Raw genomic sequence first — 19,504 nt, 5'->3', positions numbered from 1 at the left:
TTCATAAAAAATAAAAGTATTAGCAAATTATTTAATGAAACAAATAAATATTTTATTGATGACAATATATATTTCAATAATTATTCAAATTCATTGACAATTATAAAGCCAAACAGACTTACTTAATCTGCCTAACAATACTAAGAGGACAACTCCCAAAAATGGAATGTAAGAAGTATACAAAGTAATTTCTACTTTTTACAACAAATTTTCAGCGAAAATGATTAGAGCACAATTTTCTATATCCTAAAAAATATAAACAATTTGTACATTCTTCATGGTTATGGACTATACAATCTCGTAAAAAATGTAATTGGTCTAAATGTGTTCGGACGAATTTCAACAATAAACATGGAATGTATAATATAATATTTGGTTATAAATATTTAAGTGGGTTTAAAACGGTACAATAGAAATTTTGATAAATATATTCAGATAATTTATTTCTTTACTTCTTTAAATATATAGCATAACATTAAATGTAGCTAGCTACCTTGAAACAGGTAAATAATAAATAAATATAACTAATTCAAACACATTTAAATAATAGAAAAAATGGAATGTATGGGTATAAAAAAATAAATTAATTAAAATATCAAACATCACGATAATTATTAACTTTTGTTCGCATATAATTTTATACAGGTGCATTATTTTCAAAGCAAATGAATATCTAAAAATACTGTTCATCATAATATGTCCTATAAAAATACGTCATCCAATTATAAAAACTGCCAAAAAAGCTGGCAAAGGCCATACGTTTCAAAAAAGGTGTTTCAATAGAGTATAAAAACAGTCTACAAATGTAAAAATATGAATGATGCGTTGACATATTTAACAACACTTTAATGTCACAAACAAGAGACTCAAATTTTATTACAATAACAAGACTGAAACTGAAATCATTTCTGTTCTTATATGTATATGCGTTAAAAGTTAAATTAAGTACATAATACTAGTAAGTATACATTTATTGCACAAAATGCACAACTATGCATGTATAAATAATAAAATCAGAAAATTGTACAATAAAGGTAATCAGATTGATTCAATTCATAACATTTCTCTTATACCCTAAGAAAAACTTATGAGATTATAACTATCAAAGGCTTAAGCTAACAGGTAATGTATTTCCATGTTTAGGAAAATATGCAAATTAATGTCTCTTTCGAAAAACCTACATACATTTAATGTACAATTAACGTTTTACAAAACTAAACTAAATCGCAATTCAGACTGCATTCTCTGTTTTATTCCTAAAAGACAATTGAGTGACGATGGTCATGTTCTCCTCGGACTCGCTTTCCGATGAACCGTCAGAGAGATTGGGTCGTTTCAGGGAGATATTCGGTAGTCGTATCCTTTCAGGATTCGATTCCAGAGTGGAGCTTTTGCTGGAGGGAGAGACTGAGTATTCTGATGTGTTGCCTTCGTCCGAGGCGTTCTGTTGTTCTCTTTGATAATGGTGGTTGAATTTGTATCTGTTGGGGCGACGTCCAGGGTATATGGGCCGTCGAGCAACGCTAAAAATATTAAATAATATGTACTGAAGAAATACATTACAATCAATGTGTGCAGTTTGTCATAATGTGTGATCAAATGTGCAAATACATGGGTGTTATTCATTAATTACCTTTGCTTAACAACATTTTCTTTTCCTTGCTTACTATTAAGGATAATTGAAAAAGTTAGTTAGGTATTGAGAGTATCTTTAAATGTCTCACCTTCGTCTTCTCAATGAATGATTACAAATTTCTCCCTCTTCATCAGTGAAGCTATCATTGGCAGCGTCTTCTGTGCTATCTCTTGTGTCACAGCTGGCCTTCTTCCGGATAATTTCACCCAAATCGTCAGTGAGATTACCATTTTCCGAAGAGAATAACGTGCTTATTCTCATTTCGGACACTTTTCTGCCCAAAGTTTCCAAGTTCTCTTCATCGCTGGATAATCTGGGATGATCCATGTTTCGGTTTATGGTGTCATCATCTTGATTAAACAGTATGGGGCTTGTACTCCTGGAGTCCACCCTTGTAAACACCTGAACAGCTGTAAAGATTTTAACATATTTAAATACTTAATGATAATTGCTGAAAGTACTAAAAATACTGATACATTTTCATAATTACTTACATGGTTGTGAATGCTGGGCCATATAGTGTAACTGCACCGAATTCCCATTAACTCGTTCGTCATCATCTTCGCTGTTCCTGAACTCCTGTAAGATCACCCTTTGAGGATACATGGTCACTTGACTTGAAAAACTCGTAGATGGGCTGAGATCCGGTTCGCTGACGTCCATACTGTCGGTTTGAGTTTCTGCATCTGTGACCGTGGATGTTCGTGATATCCTGGAGCATCCCGATCCTCTGGGTGAACTGGAGTTTGTTCGATAATGTCGCTTTCTTGTGGATATTGATGTTTGTGTGGTCTGAGATACTGAATCTGTTGTATCGTTCAATGTTGCATAGAGGGGTAATTTCGCCGGGGTCTAGAAAATAATACAAACAAAATTAATCAAAGTTTCTTAATGTCACTTGTTTTATCCAAAAGAGGTTTTAGATCCAAAATAAAATGGTGACATAAAATTTAATTCATGGAATAATCAACACACATGTTTTATATGTCTCCCACCAGGAGGCACATGACACAAAATGTGTATGTAAAAGGGGTTAATAAAGCATGATGCACTATAAAAACAAAATATTTATTTCAAAATTATTGAAAATTTTATGTTATGTACATCTCTATTAAATAATTAGATTATTTATTTAATTTGTTCCAATATCTTTGTTAGTATTTTGTACTACATATTTCACAGCTACACACAGCATACTTTTACTGTACTAATTCCTGTATTTATTTCTTGAGATTAATGACATGTTCTTCAGGTACTCGATCACTCAACAAGTTCTTAACGACTCGTAAATTATTTTCTTGTGATTGTATCAATAAAGTTAAATGTTTGACTTGCTCTAATAACAGATCAATTGAATCAGAAGGATCAATTATTTGATGATTACAATTTCTATTTGGCAGGTCTTTTGTTATAAGAATACAGTTCGGATGAAAAGTCATGTCGCATTTCGTACATAAAAAGGCATTAGTAGCCACAGAATGGCAAATATCACAAATAACATCAAGGTCACCATTTTCAGAGGATACACCACATGCAACACCATCTAAAACTTCATGCATCTTAAAAATAAATAATGATTAGTTAGTACTGTTACAATTGTAATTAACTTTAGATTCTTATATATTAGATTAGTTGTCCTTACCAATTGGGGAGTATCTGGGCTTGTCAGGCTACAATCAGGACTTGTTGGGGTGGTACTCTGGTTGCTGGATCTACGTCTCTCATTTTTCTTTAGTACCGGAAATACCCTCTTTTTGCGTCCGGCGTGCCTGAATTTATCAATATATTGCAGAGCAGCATTCAGTTCCATGTACAGTTGATTAACCTTTTCTAATTTTCTATCGTACAATTCCCGAATGTCTTTGATGTGTTTTATTTCCATTTGCCTCTTTTCAATTAGCTGTTCTTCCTTTAGTTTATATTCAATCTGTGTTTTTTGGAATTGTTCCACGAACTGTGTGATCTGAGTTTTGATCTCCTGCTTCCAATTTTCTTGGGTGATGAAGAATGGTTTGTCTTCGAATTTGGCTAAAATTTCAACCGACGCAATTTCGAGATGGTTACATATGAGTTTGAACGAAGGTCTCTCTTTGGGGTTCATTTTCCAACAGATTTGCATTATCAATTTGAATCCGTCTGGACACGACTCGGGAATGGGGGGCGTCAGTTTGCCACTGCCAACGGAGTACATGATGGCGCTTTGCTCAAGACCTTCGTACGGTACTTCGCAGGTGAGAAGCTCCCACAAAACCACTCCGAACGACCAAATGTCTACTTTTTCGCTGCAAGCTTTTTCTTGTATTGCTTCTGGGGCCATCCAGGCGACTGTACCTGCGAATGTCATTTTTTCGCTGATGCCATTGAAGGTTCGACAAGTACCGAAGTCGCTGATTTTTATCACTTCGTCTTCGCCAATTAATACGCTGCAACAAAACTTCAATAAGTATATATATGTACATATAAAATACAAGTACTTACTTTGGGCTCTTCAAGTCCCTGTGAATGATTTTGTGCATGTGCAGGTAATTCATCCCACTGGCAATCTGTTTGGACCAATTGACAACTCTCTGGATGGTGACAGCTTGGGCCTGGGTCTTGAGCAAATTGAACAAAGTGCCATAAGGGCAAAACTCCATGACGATGCAAAAACATGGTTCCTGGGTGCAAACACCTTGAAACTTGACGATGTTCGGATGATTGAGTTTACGTAAGTTCCTGATGTCGGTGTCCTTCAGTTCGTTAACTTTTTTTACTGCTACGGGGAGGTCGTTAAGCATGCCAGAGAATACGGCTCCTTGGGCGCCACATCCCAGAAAAGTGAGCTGTGTGATCTTCTCAAAGGGGATCTCCCAATCATCTGAAAATAAAATTCGATAAATTGGTTTGATTTTTAGGTCTGAAGGACATGGAAGACTTGTCACCCAGTTGCCATATTTGATTGTGTGAGATGATACATACATATATGGCCAAAAACGTAATTTGTGTGACAGAATTTAAAAAAATTATAGGACATACAAAATTGTTAATGATGGATTATTAGAAATAATTGATTATTGCATCTTTATTATGTCCAATTGATGAATGCAATCACGTGATCATTGCCCAATATTTAGAATGTTTTCGTACCTTTCGGTTGATTGGTGGGAAATCTTCTGACATTCAAACCAGTTAGTTTACGGATGAAATCTGCTACAGGATTTCCCCTCCTGTAGTTCATTGTTCTTCATTTCGGATGGACACATTTACCCCGCAAAAAAACCAGGCGCAAATGATTTATCACATAATTTTATAAGATAAATAGATAAGATATAAATAGATTCGATAACCAATATTATTTTTCAAAGTCCAATGATATACATTATTATGTGATTATCTTTTATATGATGATAATATTTTTGATTATAAGAGGTTACCGTCAATGATTATATTTTAGAAATTTTAAAAACATTAAAATGTGATAAAATAATGAAACCCAATCTATGGTATATTAAGTGTGATTCAATTTAAGTGCTGAATTTCAAATTCATTTTTCATTTAGTGATAGATTTTAAAGGTTTGATAAATTTTTGTTGAAATGCTCGAAATATAGGGGGTATACCGAATGATCGAAAGGTCGGAACCAATCGACTACCTTCGACAAGCGCGAAATCTTCGATAGGTCCCTTATTTAGGAACGTATTTAGTAAGCCGTTTAAAGTAAATCACTGATACCTATTCTAGGTGTTAATGGTCTACTCTATGTATTTTAATTCGTATATTTTATCTACGCGGTGTCATGAGGCCAACGATTAACGCTTAACCTAAAAATAGTTCATATTTAAAACAAACAATTCTAATAAATATCTGTTGAAAATCTGTAATTGATTATAATAAATTAGAAAGTTTTATATGTGGGAAATTCATGAAATAACATTTGTTACAGGAAAAAGCATTTAAATAGTGAAAACAACTAATGAAATATCAATATAATAGTGCCCTCTACATATTTTAGCATTTATATACAGTCGATCTTAAGAAACAACATTTAAAGATATGCCATGGATGGGTGTCATTATTAATCAGATTATTTTCTGAGCTACACTAGTCATGCTTCTACAGACTTTTACCAAACAAATGGATGGTATCACGTGTATTAACACAAATTTAAAGCACCAACACAAACATCATGAAACAATTAAAAGACATGTCAACCCATCTATGAAATTGTGACGATGAACAACAGAGTCTCCAATGATGTTCCCACGCAGCCATTTTTCGAAAGCTGATTGATATAAAATATGTTTGTTTTGTCATTACCTTCTTTGCGTTGTGGTATTATGTAATATTTTTTGAGTACGTATATCAAATAATCGGGAACCATGCCCTTAGGTATTCTGTGGAGGAAAATCAGTGTTTGATGCTCGAGTAAATGTTTTAAGTTTATCCAGAGAAAGACTGTCAACTTGTCTATTAGATTGGAACATCTGGGACATCTTAACTCAAAGTCCACACCTTTAATATTATGATCTACAAAAAATGAATGGATATTTGCTAATTCAAATGTTGCTTTTATAATTGAAGGTAGAACATACGATTCAGGAATTTATTCATTCATTTTAAACTTTATAAACATAAAATAATTCCATTTGAAGGTGCGGTTTCATTTACCTGGTACATTTTTATTTTCGACGACCCCTTTTCCTATAATAGATAGAACGGGCCTTAGACATCCAAAGATCCCATTCATCCATCCTTGCTTCAAGTCATAGGCTGGTTGTGGAGTGTCTGGAGAACTGTCCTGTCCCACTGGAGGTATATTAACCACTGCCGAATCGTTGGCCAAATTCCGAATATCTTGGAGACACACCAAGCTGAAACACAAAATCACATTAGCTTTCTAAATTCTATTAAGAAAATATTAATCGATGTACTTAATAAGAACAATATGATAATTTGTGTTCCATATTTGAATGTTAAAAATAATAATTGCACAACAAATAATGTAATGCTTGTAAGAGATTGTGGAACAAAAGACAAAGAGGTCATTAACATCGCCACTATAAGGTAATGAATTGATTGTGATCTCTCGTTATACGTTCTGTGTACTGAACTTATTAGAACCCTAAAAAATACCGTATCCATATGGTAGTTGTGGTAATTTATACAATTAGTGGTGTTTTTAATTGTTGTGGTTTATAATGAGGGTTATAATTATTGTTAAAATCATGTCAAATATTAACAGAAAGGAAATTTATAAGCAATAAATATAATTCTAATATAACTGAGTACATACTTCCTCTAAAAATGTATTTTACGTCTATTTTTAGAATAAAACAACTTCGTGAAATAATTTCAGTCACGCAACCATCGATTTAAATTGAGAATTTCCCAGCTAATGTTCATTATTGATTGTTCTGGATATTATGATAAACTAAAACTTGTTAAAAAATTGGGCGCCAAACGACAATGAAGAATAAATAAATAAACAGAATGTAATTGTTAAAACTAATTATTTAGATATGTACAATAGGAAAAGTGTTAGACCCGTCTGAATTTAGAGAGAGACATCATATGCATGACAGAGAAAGCAGAAGTCTATCCAATAGTGGGAAACGTACTGTCTCTATTGAAAACGATGTCTCTTTCAGGATTCAGATGGATCAAACTGTTTTCGTACTATATAATATTAATTTAATATTCAATTCAACATAAAATACTAATTTACTTTTCCTCTTACTTTTTTTATTATCAAAGTTTTAAAAAACAGAGTTTTATTTATTATTGTGAAATAGAAGATTTATAAAATTATACCTTTATTCTTGATATTTATTCTTTATTGACCTAGTTGAAATTAAACTTAATGTAGGTATAATGTTGATGTCAAAAATCATTTCCACATTTGAAATATACAACAAACGAAAATGTTAAAATTTAAGGCAGCGAACAAGCTAAAAATAGCTAATATTTAGATACCAACCCAGTTTAAGAGCAAGACTATATAACAACTTTTTTTGATTGTGTAAAACAGGCAAGGTTATCTTGTCTAAATGTTAAATTATTTTATTCACATATTGTATAGGTAGCCGTTAATTTTAAAAATTAGCCAATTTAAAAAAAAATAATTAATTAATTATTATTGTCTTTTTACTATTCATGATTATAACATGTGATGTGTTCACCTCGTGACTCGAGTATCGTTTGTGGACGATAACGTAGGGAATTCCTGTGTATTTATTTGTTTACAATATTGTCTGACGTACATACGAACGAAAGAACGTTGTCCTTAAATGTAATTTATATTTGGTGAAAACACCTAACTGCGACCTAAAGTTTAACTTAGCATTATTACATGGTCAGTGCCTCCTTTTTGTGCTGGTTTTATTGTATTGCCGTTTATCTGAGGCTATAAATACATGTTTGATGTGGGCAAGGACGTATGAAGGATGTTTTAGAAGAGAAACTAATAAGTGGGAGGTGTTAAATTGACCAATATTTAAAGTAAAAGAAGTGTACTTTAAATATTGGTCAATTTATTTGTACAAGTCACTTGAATAAAATCCATGGGCTCTTTGAATGTAGAAAATGATAAAAAAATTACTACATAAACGCCACCGTGTGCCATAGGATTACTTGCATTGCCGAGTGCATCCGAATATATTTGTCGACACCGTCGGAAATGCACGAGCCCACGCCATGCGTAGGAGGTGAGTGGGGTCCAAGGTTAACACTGTCATCTGGGAGAAACATGGAAAGTTGGGGATTTTGCTATTAACATAAATTGGTTGGCAAAATTTCTAAAATTTACGGTAATATTTCCCCAAAGTTTTGGTATGGCGTGCTTCTTTAGTGGTTTATAGGTTATAGAAAAAATAATAAAATCGTAACACAAATTGTTTTTGAAAGAAAAGTACCCTTTAATTAATTTATGCCATTTGTATCTGTATACGTATAATTATGTTGGTGTACATTATTTTATGAATAGCAATGTTATTTATGTTTTTTAATTGTTCATCACATTCAACGTCCCGAAATTCATTTATTTAGTTCTTGTTTTTGGTTTTGTCGAATTTATTATACATTCTTTTATTCATTTTTTATTATTTATTATTAATACAATACATTTTTTAGGTTTGGTCAGATTTTTGGCCCAATTATACTTTTTTTGTTTTTGTGTTTTTATTATGTATGTATAATAAAGTTTATATCAATTATATAATTGTTTTATTTTTCTATAGTATAGAACGTAATTTATAATTAAAAAAAATTGAATATTATAGAAATATATATATCTGTTATAAAATTAAATGACAACATCGCTTATTGTTATATTTGGTAATCCGCCTCTTGACCTTGAGCTCAGGAATATTTCTTGTTTATAACATTAGGTTGGTACTTTTTAGGTTTTCTATGTTGCATCTAATATTTATAATAGATAAAAAGTCAATATAATACATAAAAATATTTTTATAAAATATTCAGTATTGTATCAGTACTTAATAATGGAGAATGTGTGGATGAATGGGCAGAAAAAGATTGCCAATTGGAATAAATTGGCAAAATTTATGTTAAAGACAAAAAAATAGAAGGACAAGTAATCAAATATGAATAGCATTAAATTTACTATAAATAAATTTGCCAGTTTTTAAAAGTTAGACAGGAAATTAAGAGATTCAATCAAGTAAGGTAAATTAATTAGAAAGCAGTGACAACACTTGATGAAGTGTACATGTAAAACAAAACTCTCCCTCTAATATATCGTCGGGGTTCATGGTGGAAGTGTACCCCGGTATGATATCGATTCAACTTAACCTTTCCACCCTCGCATTGAATTTTTGAGGCAGGGGTGCCGCCATTGACGTTTCGCCGGACTCAAATCGGAGGGGAGAATGCTTGCTGCCTGCTGCCTTGCCCCTTACTAGCATAATCCCATCCCTAATGTTATAAAACTGAGTAAAATGAACTAACAATTAAATTTCAAAGAGACATTTGCCAACCAGATATGAAAGTTACATCAAGGTAAAGACGCTGTCCTTGATACTGACCCAAAATTGTGCCTTAGATGTTGCACACAGAAATAAATGTAAAAGTGGAAAATATTTACACAGATACGTTATAATAAGTGAATCGATAAGGATACGTGATATGTGTTTAAAAACATTCGTTCCTAGATGGGATGGATGGTTTTGGTTAAACAAGAGACAAATTTTTATTCGCAGCTGGCTAAATAAACTTTATTGGCATTTTTGATTTCTCCATTCGTCTTGTGTGTGTGTGTGTGTCGTTTATGAACCACCCATTCAAATTATGTTAGACAGTGACTAAGAAAAGAAGAAATATTCTGAATCATTTACATATTTTTCTGTCTAATAAAATATAGGAAACGACGAAGGTGTGAATTATATATCCCATGTGATTACCCCACGCAATTTGTTCACAACTTGAGGCGTATATTAATTATATCAAAATATATTTTGTATTTAATTACAAATCTAAAAGTCTAAAATCAAATTCATTGAGCACATTGACATTATAATTTGTAGTATCATTGAAATTTTAAAAATTTGTGGCCAATTACTAACAATAATAATTAACAATAAAAGAAATTGATCACATCACATCACATAAATTTATGAAACCTTGAAGAGATAAGTATGTGCTTATCTCTTGATAAAACACTAATTACTGCAAATATTATTTGTTTAGTATTTTTTGTTGTGATAACACTATTTGATATTAAATGTTATTAAGATTTAATAAAAAGTTTGTGCATTTCCCGTATCAAAGTAAAACAATTGAAGGATTCAAGGAAATAGTCCATGTACATCACGTAAATTTATGAAATCTAATAAAATAGAACAATTACTGCAAATATGTAAATATATTTGAAAATATGTAACCATTCACTTTCTGAAGATACACAGAATTACATAAAATTTAAGAAACAAGTAATTGGAGCTTAATTTGGTGTATAAAAGAGAGTATGAAAAGTGTGTATATTCTTTCTACTAATTTGATGCTTACTGTTCATTAATTAAAATATTTTGCATTACAGGTTATATTCCCGTGGTGTTTCTAAAAGCAATGTATTATTCTTATTTTTCTGATAACCACATTCTTAATCTATTGCTATGCTCATTTAATATATTTTACTTTACATTTTTTAAGTTATTTTATTTTATAGACTATTTCTATGTTGTATTTCTTAATCATTACATTTTTATTATAACCATTATTTTTTGCTAAGTACAATACAAATAAATACAATTATTTATAATGAAATTTTAATTAGATACTAAACTATCAAAGAAATATAGAAGTAAATAAAAAATTAATTAATAATTTTATTTTTTTAGAATTCAACCATCTCAATAATAAAAGTCATACATGAAAAAAAAAATAAGTTACATACAAATTTTTTAATAATATTTTTCTCTATATGTTTTATTAAAACTAGAATCTGGCAACTAATGCAATATAAAACCTCCCAAAAACAAGTTGACGCATGCGCTAAAAATATATATAATATATATAGACGGATAGGCAGAATAGAAATAAAGACTTTTTCAAATTGTTCTTTTCTTGATTCGTTTCTTCAAAGGCTCATTTCTAAATCAGGGTACGGTACTATAAGATATCAAGGTTATTATTACGTTATTTTAAAACGCAATTAATTTGTGACTGCTAATAACTTAAGAATTAAAAATTATTGGAAAAAAAAAATACTTCTTCTGTATTGTTTCATGTAATGAAAGTTTTTTTAGTAGTTAATTTTTTTTGTGTGGTTGAATATATTGTTTAAATATCATACATCGTTTTATCTTTTTCTAATTAGTATAATTACACTTTATACTTTTAAAAAACAATTTGATTGTAAAAGAAAATAAACTTAGAAGGAAAAATCATCGAATCCATCTTACCGGTATTAGAAAGTAGTAAGATTCATGATATACATATTTCAAGGAAGTAAAGTTAGATGGCCATAACTAAATATCAAATAATTTGTAGAAGATTTATTTAAAAAAAATTAATTCACAACAAATTTGCAATTAATTAGTAATTAATAATAATTTATATTATTATTAATTACTAATTAATGTCTATACAACGAGTTACATTTCTCATATTATCAGAATTGTTTTGTCAAATTTATCAACAGTGGGTAAATTATGATATTTGTTGATTGATAGAAACAATTGTTACTTTAGTAACTAATTTGCAATTAATTTACAATTAACTTTTGTATACAAAAGTTTTAATTTTAGTTTAAAGATATTCGAAAGAGTATGTCCAGTATTTAATTTTTGAGTTGAAGCAACAATATTGGCATTGTTTATTTTTAGATCATTAAAATTTCACAATAGTGTAATCGTTTAATACATACAATAACTTTTCCATATTGACTGGCCAATGGAGGAGTGGCAAAAAATTGAAACTTGTAACGAGCAAGAATGTGGAGCTTGTTAAAATTGTGGAACACACCGTACACGAGAGAAAGTTCATTGTGCGATGTTAGATAATTTATTCTTAAATATTATACTTGCTCCACATCGCAAACATTTGGCAAATAGTTGTAAACGAAATCGTTGGCTGTCGTTGGCCAATCGAGATCCGTTAGGTAACCTTCAGACAACCAACCTTTTGTCTCTTTCGTAGTTTTCCACCGTGAAAATCGGCACTTCAGGCAACGGCTTCAAATTACCGCACAACCCACTGTTGTTCACTTTGAGCACCACCATATTGAAAACTAAAAGCGGAGATCACTGAGCGCGTAAACACCATCCGGCTGTTCAGCGTACCCACTGCCGCGACCACAACCAACTAACTAACTAACTAACTGAACAACGTTATCTCTATGCGGCAGCGACGCATTTTGTTTAAACAATCCAATCTCGACTGTCGATACTCCGCCGACTCGGCTCTGGTCGCTTCTTTCAAATTCTCAACGAAGTCTTCCAATGTTTACTTATAATTGACACTGTCACTGTTGCCTCAATTTTGAAGGAGTTTTGGATATGGCGTGAGTGAGTTAAGTTAAGTCAGCTTTAAATTTAATAATAATAAATGTTACTTTATTCATTAATATATTGTTGTCTCCATTTTGTACGTTTAATGTACAATATTTTCAAATAACTGAAAAACCACATATTGGAGTAATTTATTACTCTACTAATAATTTGACCAACTTTTGGATACTTTCGAATATGACCTTTCTGAAAATATTTAACAGAATCTTATTATTCAATTTTTTAAATAGGCTTAACATTTGAAGTAACGTATACAAATGTAGTTATTTCAAAAATAATTATCATTGGAAAGGTTTTTATTTTACGTCGATGTACTATACAATATCATATAACCATTTTTCAAAATTTCAAATGTGGCGAGCTGCAATTAAATGCATATTTAAAAGATATTAAAAAAATTGTGTATTAAATGTAAATGTTAAAAGTTAAACATATTTATTTCACTTCTCTTGATAATTGGAATGAAAAGAGAACTCATTTATCAAGAGCCAGTTTGGCCACCCGTTTTATATAGTATACAAATACAGTATTGGCAAAAATTGTATATTGAAAGTGTCGATTTTGTAGAGGTGTCCTGTCAATACTGTATGTATTATTTTAATTAATTAATTAACGTTTTAGAAAATACTGTACACATTGAAATGTTTGTGAGAAGAGGAAAAAAATTTAAATTGCTTTTAAAGATCAAAATAAGTAATAAGTATTTGAAGTTTTAACGGGTTCAAAGTTTATCACAGACATTCTTTCTAACCTTACGGTACATCATATTAATCTGTGCAATTTAAATATTTCATAGATTATTGTTTCACTGCTTCTTTTAACGTCACATGGTTTAGTCCTGTGTTTAGTGTTTTGCAACTTTTTTGCAAACAAACAACCTCGATAAAACTGAGAATCCTTCGTTTTAATTATGGAAATTTCAAACGGCGTAAAAAACTTGTCTGTCGTGTCTTTCAGATTAGTTTTAAATCGTTGGATTAAACATAAAATGTTTTCTTTATCGACAAATTAATTTATTAAAGTAAGTAACATTATAAAATAGCCACACTCTGATGGTTTACTCATGACGTCTTTGATCAAACAATATTCCCACAAATTACTGTAAAAAATTGTTTATTTCTGTTATTAATAACCTTTTAATTGCCCTCAGTTGCTTTTTACACCATACCAATATATAATTATGTTGTTGAAGATGTTATTTTTAAGTCTATTTTACATAATAGATTTATTAATCGTAACAAATCAATATCACAATCAATCAAGACACAATGGTTCCAATTAGCGGCTGAGTAGTTTGGAGTTTACCATAAAGATAGAATAAATAATTTGGTAGACTGTCCGCCCACGACTTTTTTGTAAAATCTCTTCTGGGAACAATGGCGCCGCACATACGTGTGTATTGTGCTCCATTCAACTCGTGTGGGAATGGCAATAATCAGGTTTTAGATTTTTAAATAAATTTGAACAAATGAGGCCATAGATTTATTCGATGATCTTAGTAGGAATCTTGTAGTTTAGCCACTTACTAATAATTTGTTGACGATTTTTATTAATATATAATAAATAAATAAAAAAGTCGGAGTGGAGAATTAAAAATCGTGGCAATACATTTCAAATATACTTCGTATTCTGTTAACATGGAGTTACACGATGTTACACATTAATTTCACCCAAAAACCTTGATAACGAAGCAAAACAACCTAGAATCGACAAAGAATCTTGAACAGACCTTGAATTCATTATGTTTTAATAAAAAAATTCGCATTGTTTTATTTTAATGAGATGCACAGAGTATTCGAAAAGTAAAATCAAATATTTAAGAGGACGATTCTTGGATTCATTAAAAAAATCGTTTAGGTACTTACAAATTGCACAAAAAGTTTCAAATTATATTCTTTAAATTCTTTAAAAGGTCTCGAAACTGTCTTAAAAAGATTCACAACTATCTTACTTGTATAAAAAGTTTTGAATATGCCAAAAATGAACTTTTCAGATTCAAAATTGGTGAATTTAGATCTAGGTTTTTTAAAATAAATTAGAAACGTAATTAAATTGCTATAAAACATATAAACACCTTCATACAATTCATGTTTTTTCTTAATAAACAAATAAAATAAGAATTTGTTTCCTTTTGAATTGCCGTCCAATAATTAGACTGAGTGGTTTTACTTAATAATAAAGTAACAGAAACTGGTAGTATTTTAAATTTAGCAAATCTTGAAGCAGATCTTCATGGTGTGTAACCACACCACACCACACCACACCACACAGTTGCTAAGTGGAAAGTTTTTTATTTTATGCACCAATGCAATAAACATTTTTACATTAAAACTGGTTTATTTCATTATTTATTATCTAATTGCGAGTCATATATATGCGCTACATAATTATGTGAAATATCAATTAAATAGAAGTTCGTCCAAATGAGTAAGTTGCATAACTGTAAACATTCTATGGACATCCTTACGTATATAACATAAGTAGTGCTGGTGCTGGTGCTGGTGCTGGTGCTGGTGCTGGTTTTCTATAATGTTATGCAACTTTAAATATATTGTCTATATTAGGATTTTCCAGACACGTCGAATCTAATTCAAAGTGAATTTTTTGTTCCAGTTAACCCACGGTTAACTTCTTGGAGATTGTTATCTGTTCGGCAACAAGCATTAATTGGAACGCTTTGCCATATGCCTCATATTTTGCAATCAAATATCCAATTTTACTTACCTCTGGGATACGTTTTAATTACTATTATTTTTGCAATCGTCTGCTTTGTTTAATACTTTCTGTGAAACACACTGATTTAATATATTTATGTATACAAGTTTGAAGTCATATATTTACCCACACATTAATGACAGATAATATTAAAACTTAAATAATATTAATCGACATGTTTGTTTATTTAGTGCACGTGTATAATCTTGGCTTATCGTTTTCAAAAGTATATTATCGCAATATTATATTACAAACCATTGTTTCCCCCCACATAAATCAAAATGGAAACGTAAAAACAGGTTTATTTAAGAATCATTTCCCACACTTAATGACAGGATGTGTACCACGGTGCATGGTTCTAATCCAACCCATACCCCCGTTACAAATCTTACAAATATTATTGCTTACCTTTCGGACAAGTTATCACATTCGTCTGGATTTGGCAACGAGAGTATGTGGGGTATGATCACTTTTTCGTGGTCTGCAGAGTCCGCTGATACGGGGGCGGAATACGGTGGTGGGCCTTGTCCTCTCTCTAACGTGCTTTCAGGTGTGTGCATGATTTCTGCAATACATATTTTTTATCTATAGTTGTTTGTTGTTTCATTTGAACACGTACAGTACGAAAAGAGTTTGGTCCATCTGAATCCAGAAAGAGACATCGTGTGCAATAGAGACAAGAACTATCGCAATATGGGACAGACTTCTGCTGTCTCTGTCATGCACGATGTCTCTCTCTAAATTCAGACGGGTCAAACGCTTTTCCTACCGTATACAAAATAGGTTCGTCGTGTATTCTTCAATTAAAATCACCATGACTGACATGAATTAATGGGTAATTTGAAAGAATGGGGATGGTCCTCTAAAATTAGAAAAATAAATCTAAATAATTTAAAAATTAAACAAAACATTAAACTTTAAAAATCATGGAAAAGAAGACAAAAAATTTAATATTTTTCATACTCAAAAAAATACTATTTTGATATAAATTACAAAAAAGGATTTTCGCAGTAAAACATATTAGTCATTGATTATAATTTTTTTATTGTAAATAAATAATCTTCTCAGATATTTAATAAGATTCCAATTTGAAAATACAAATTGTATTTCACAAAATTTATAATAATTAATATAAATCAAATGAAAAATTTCAAAAATTTTTATAGGTAGAACTGAAATTTCAATTTAGAAAAAGATGATAAAATTGCAGAATCGGCGACTATAAGCGCATGCGTCGTGAGGAACTGGTTCCTTCTTGAACTGTATACAGTGCAGTGTTGCCACTTTGTAACGGTGAAAATATTCGAATTGTTCTTTGTAAAAGTTTTACGTTCTTCTGTGACTGAATTATTGTTAAAATAGTGTAATATTTTTTTTTATTTTTTTTTAGTAAGAATATTCTTTCTTTCAATTTGATGATTACTGCTCTTATTCTTCTGATAATTACATTCTTAATTTATTGCTGCTGTTGCTGTTGTTGTTCATTTAATATTCCTTTGATAAGATCATTTTTAAGTTATTTTACTTTAGAGATTATTTGGGTGCTGTTTTTCTAAAACATTACCTTTTTATTATTACCATTATTTTTTGATAAGTACAGTAAGATCTTATTTATTTATTTATAATGAAATTTTAATTAGATATTAAACTGTGAAAAAAAATGTGGAGTAAATAAAAAATTAATTAATAATGCAGGATTAGCCAAATTTTATCCTTTTTAGAATTCAACCACCTCAATAACAAAAATCATATATGGAAAACAAAATAAATTACATACACATTTTTCTCTACATGTTTTATTTAAACTGAAATCTAACAATTATGCCTAACTATAAAATCTCCTAAAATCGAGTTGACGCATGTGCAAAAAATGTCCCTCATAGTAGAGGATTGTACAATATTATCAAAAATTTATTCAAAGTATATTTTTAATAAATTGTCAGATAATGATTTAACAATATGCAACAATCGTTTACATAAAACTTGTAAATTGTTTCTTTGACATAAAAGATTTTTTAAAATGTCAATCAAAATGTTATCAGGAGTTCAAGTTTACTTTCCGAAAATTGATTGTGTCCATCTATTATAAAAAAGTAATTGTTTCTATATCTATTATAACTTAATGAAGGTAAATTATGTTTTAAATAACTCTGAATTAGGATCACATAAATTAAAAAAAAGATATTAATAAAATAATGAATTAATGTAGTCACCATATTTTGAAAATTTTTAAATAAAACTGAAAGTGATGTAATAAAACGTCCGTCCATTCTCTGGCTACCTCAGCATTATCTGGTTCGAAGTCGCTGCCAGTTCCCCTTCCTTCACTTTTCGGACTCTGCCGCCTAATATCGATTTCGAGGGTGCTATAAAAATTGTATAAGACTATATCCTCGTTCTCCCTCTATCAAACGTGCTCAAAGGGAATAAATAAATAAACATAGATTCAAATTCTGATTTTTACCTTATAACTTTTATTTTTATTAAATCTGGATTCCAAGGTTACACTCATATTAAAATATTTACTTACATTAATTAAATGTTGTATATTAAATTTACATAGATACAATGGGCATAGGAAAACTAAATGTTTGTTTATTTAATTTTAATTATTCATAAAATGAAATAAATATATCATATATTATGTTATTGTCAATATTATTACATATCTAAATTTTAACCACTTTTGAAGAGCTTTCTAATGAACTGAATTTAAAAATAATTAATAAATATGTTTGTTCTTAAATTCAGATGACAAAATATATTTTTTAATCACTAACAAATTCAAGTAAGTGCCTTTTAAATTTATTTACATACATATCTAATTTACACATTTACTAATTAATTAAAATTGTTTGCACAAATTCAAATAATTCATTCAAAACATCGTGAAAACGTGAATTTCCCACTATGAGGCTGACTTCTGTTATCTCTGTCCAGCATAATGTCTCTCTCTACATTCAGACGGGCTTTTCCTACATTTCTTACATTTTAACTAATAAGATTTGCTCGAATTTAATACTTGAAACTATGGTGGTATTATGTAGTAAATTTGCTCTGGAAGACTAAAATCTATTTGTTAATGAAATTTACCCCTAAAGAAGGTTTTCAATCACCAATAGATTCTATTTAAAGTACATTAATAAACAACAAATTTAAATGTACAAAAAATAATATTTTTATTGTACATTTTAAGTTTACAACCTATTTCGTGTATGTTTGTTTTTATTTTCCTGGTAATAATAGTAATAGTAGCTTGAAATGAACATTGTCCGAAGTAAAGTAGTTCCATCCTCACCTGAGTTGACGAACAGGTAGGTAGGTAGGTACAATAAAAATATCCAAAAAGTAGTCACAAGCGGCAAATTAACCCACACACATAATTCAACACAGACACTCCAACGTCGCAAACACTTTCCAAACACCGATCCGACAGTTAATTGTGAACAAGTCGCATTTTCACGTTTTTCCCGTGCACCCCGTCCTCAGGTAGCGATTGTCAATATGGCGCGCCGTTAGTACGCTCCGCACCGGATCCCGTTCGATACTACTCGCCATCTCTCTGTGCCCGTTGGCTTTTGTTCGACTGAGCGAAGAGAGACGTTTGGATAGAGACGGAGACACCCTCGCGTGGTGCACGCTCGGACGTGTATGTACTTGCGTCGGGGGTTGTTCCCAACCACTTTCCTTCATAAATCACAAACACATAGATGGTAACTGCGAAGAAAAAGTCGTTCAAGCACAACAAGTATTATACATCGTACATAAAAGTTAGACGGGGGATCTGAGCAGGTAGTAAAAAAAGACGACACAATGCGGGTCAAAACCTACGACAGGTTCTTCCAGTGTCGGTGCATTACCGCAAGACTGCACTTTGCATTCGCTTGAAAAGGAAACTGTTAAGGGGCAGAAAGGTATTTAGTATTTCTTACATCATGTTCCAATGACTAACATAATCATTTGTCATCAGCAACTTTTTGCCTTCTAGGCGTAAATATCACATTATTTTTAATTGGATCCTCGAATACTTCACCAAATACACAGAAGCCCCTTTTTGGGATTGGATAAAAATATTTGACAATTCTTCCATTCTTTGATATGTTGTCTAATGTCGTTGGTCCAAAATTACAAAAAAATGTTTAATATTGAA

The 19,504-nt window shown here is 30.7% G+C and overlaps 1 protein-coding gene and 1 long non-coding RNA gene across 6 annotated transcripts; one reads left to right on the top strand and one right to left on the bottom strand.

Moving 5' to 3' along the window:
* Positions 1-45: 45 nt before the first annotated feature.
* Positions 46-18,967, bottom strand: LOC109605479 (mitogen-activated protein kinase kinase kinase 12). 5 transcript variants are annotated; one of them, XM_049962967.1, is made up of 9 exons: positions 18,653-18,935; positions 15,763-15,919; positions 6,284-6,486; positions 5,933-6,142; positions 4,115-4,493; positions 3,279-4,059; positions 2,131-2,488; positions 1,725-2,046; positions 46-1,523 (listed from the first exon to the last, which is right to left on the bottom strand). In XM_049962967.1, exons 2-9 carry the CDS (start codon positions 15,912-15,914, stop codon positions 1,232-1,234), a joined length of 2,697 nt encoding a protein of 898 aa, XP_049818924.1. In that variant the 5' UTR covers positions 15,915-15,919; positions 18,653-18,935; the 3' UTR covers positions 46-1,231. The 5 variants fall into 5 exon arrangements, with proteins under 5 accessions (XP_049818924.1, XP_049818926.1, XP_049818925.1 ...); XM_049962969.1 differs by lacking the exon at positions 5,933-6,142 and having other exon boundaries at positions 18,653-18,929; XM_049962968.1 differs by lacking the exons at positions 15,763-15,919; positions 18,653-18,935 and adding an exon at positions 12,251-12,424.
* On the top strand, positions 5,653-6,221 carry LOC126264548 (uncharacterized). Its single transcript, XR_007547243.1, has 2 exons — positions 5,653-5,947; positions 6,005-6,221. It is a non-coding gene; the product is annotated as an uncharacterized LOC126264548 (long non-coding RNA).
* Positions 18,968-19,504: the final 537 nt, after the last annotated feature.

The sequence above is a fragment of the Aethina tumida genome, chromosome 2 (assembly GCF_024364675.1).
Source record: "Aethina tumida isolate Nest 87 chromosome 2, icAetTumi1.1, whole genome shotgun sequence".
Taxonomy (NCBI): domain Eukaryota; kingdom Metazoa; phylum Arthropoda; class Insecta; order Coleoptera; family Nitidulidae; genus Aethina; species Aethina tumida.
The sequence above is the reverse complement of the archived record's forward strand: the minus strand, read 5'-3'. Positions and strand labels throughout refer to the sequence as shown.

Bases quoted from the DNA above. Each gene is read 5' to 3' on its own strand.
- LOC109605479 (XM_049962967.1), bottom strand. From the start codon at position 15,914: ATGCACACACCTGAAAGCACGTTAGAGAGAGGACAAGGCCCACCACCG. The intron at 4,494-5,932 runs GTAATGACAAAA...TTTTATTTTCAG, and splicing joins AATACCACAACGCAAAGAAG to ATGATTGGGAGATCCCCTTT. The intron at 1,524-1,724 runs GTGAGACATTTA...TAATATTTTTAG, and splicing joins CATTCATTGAGAAGACGAAG to CGTTGCTCGACGGCCCATAT.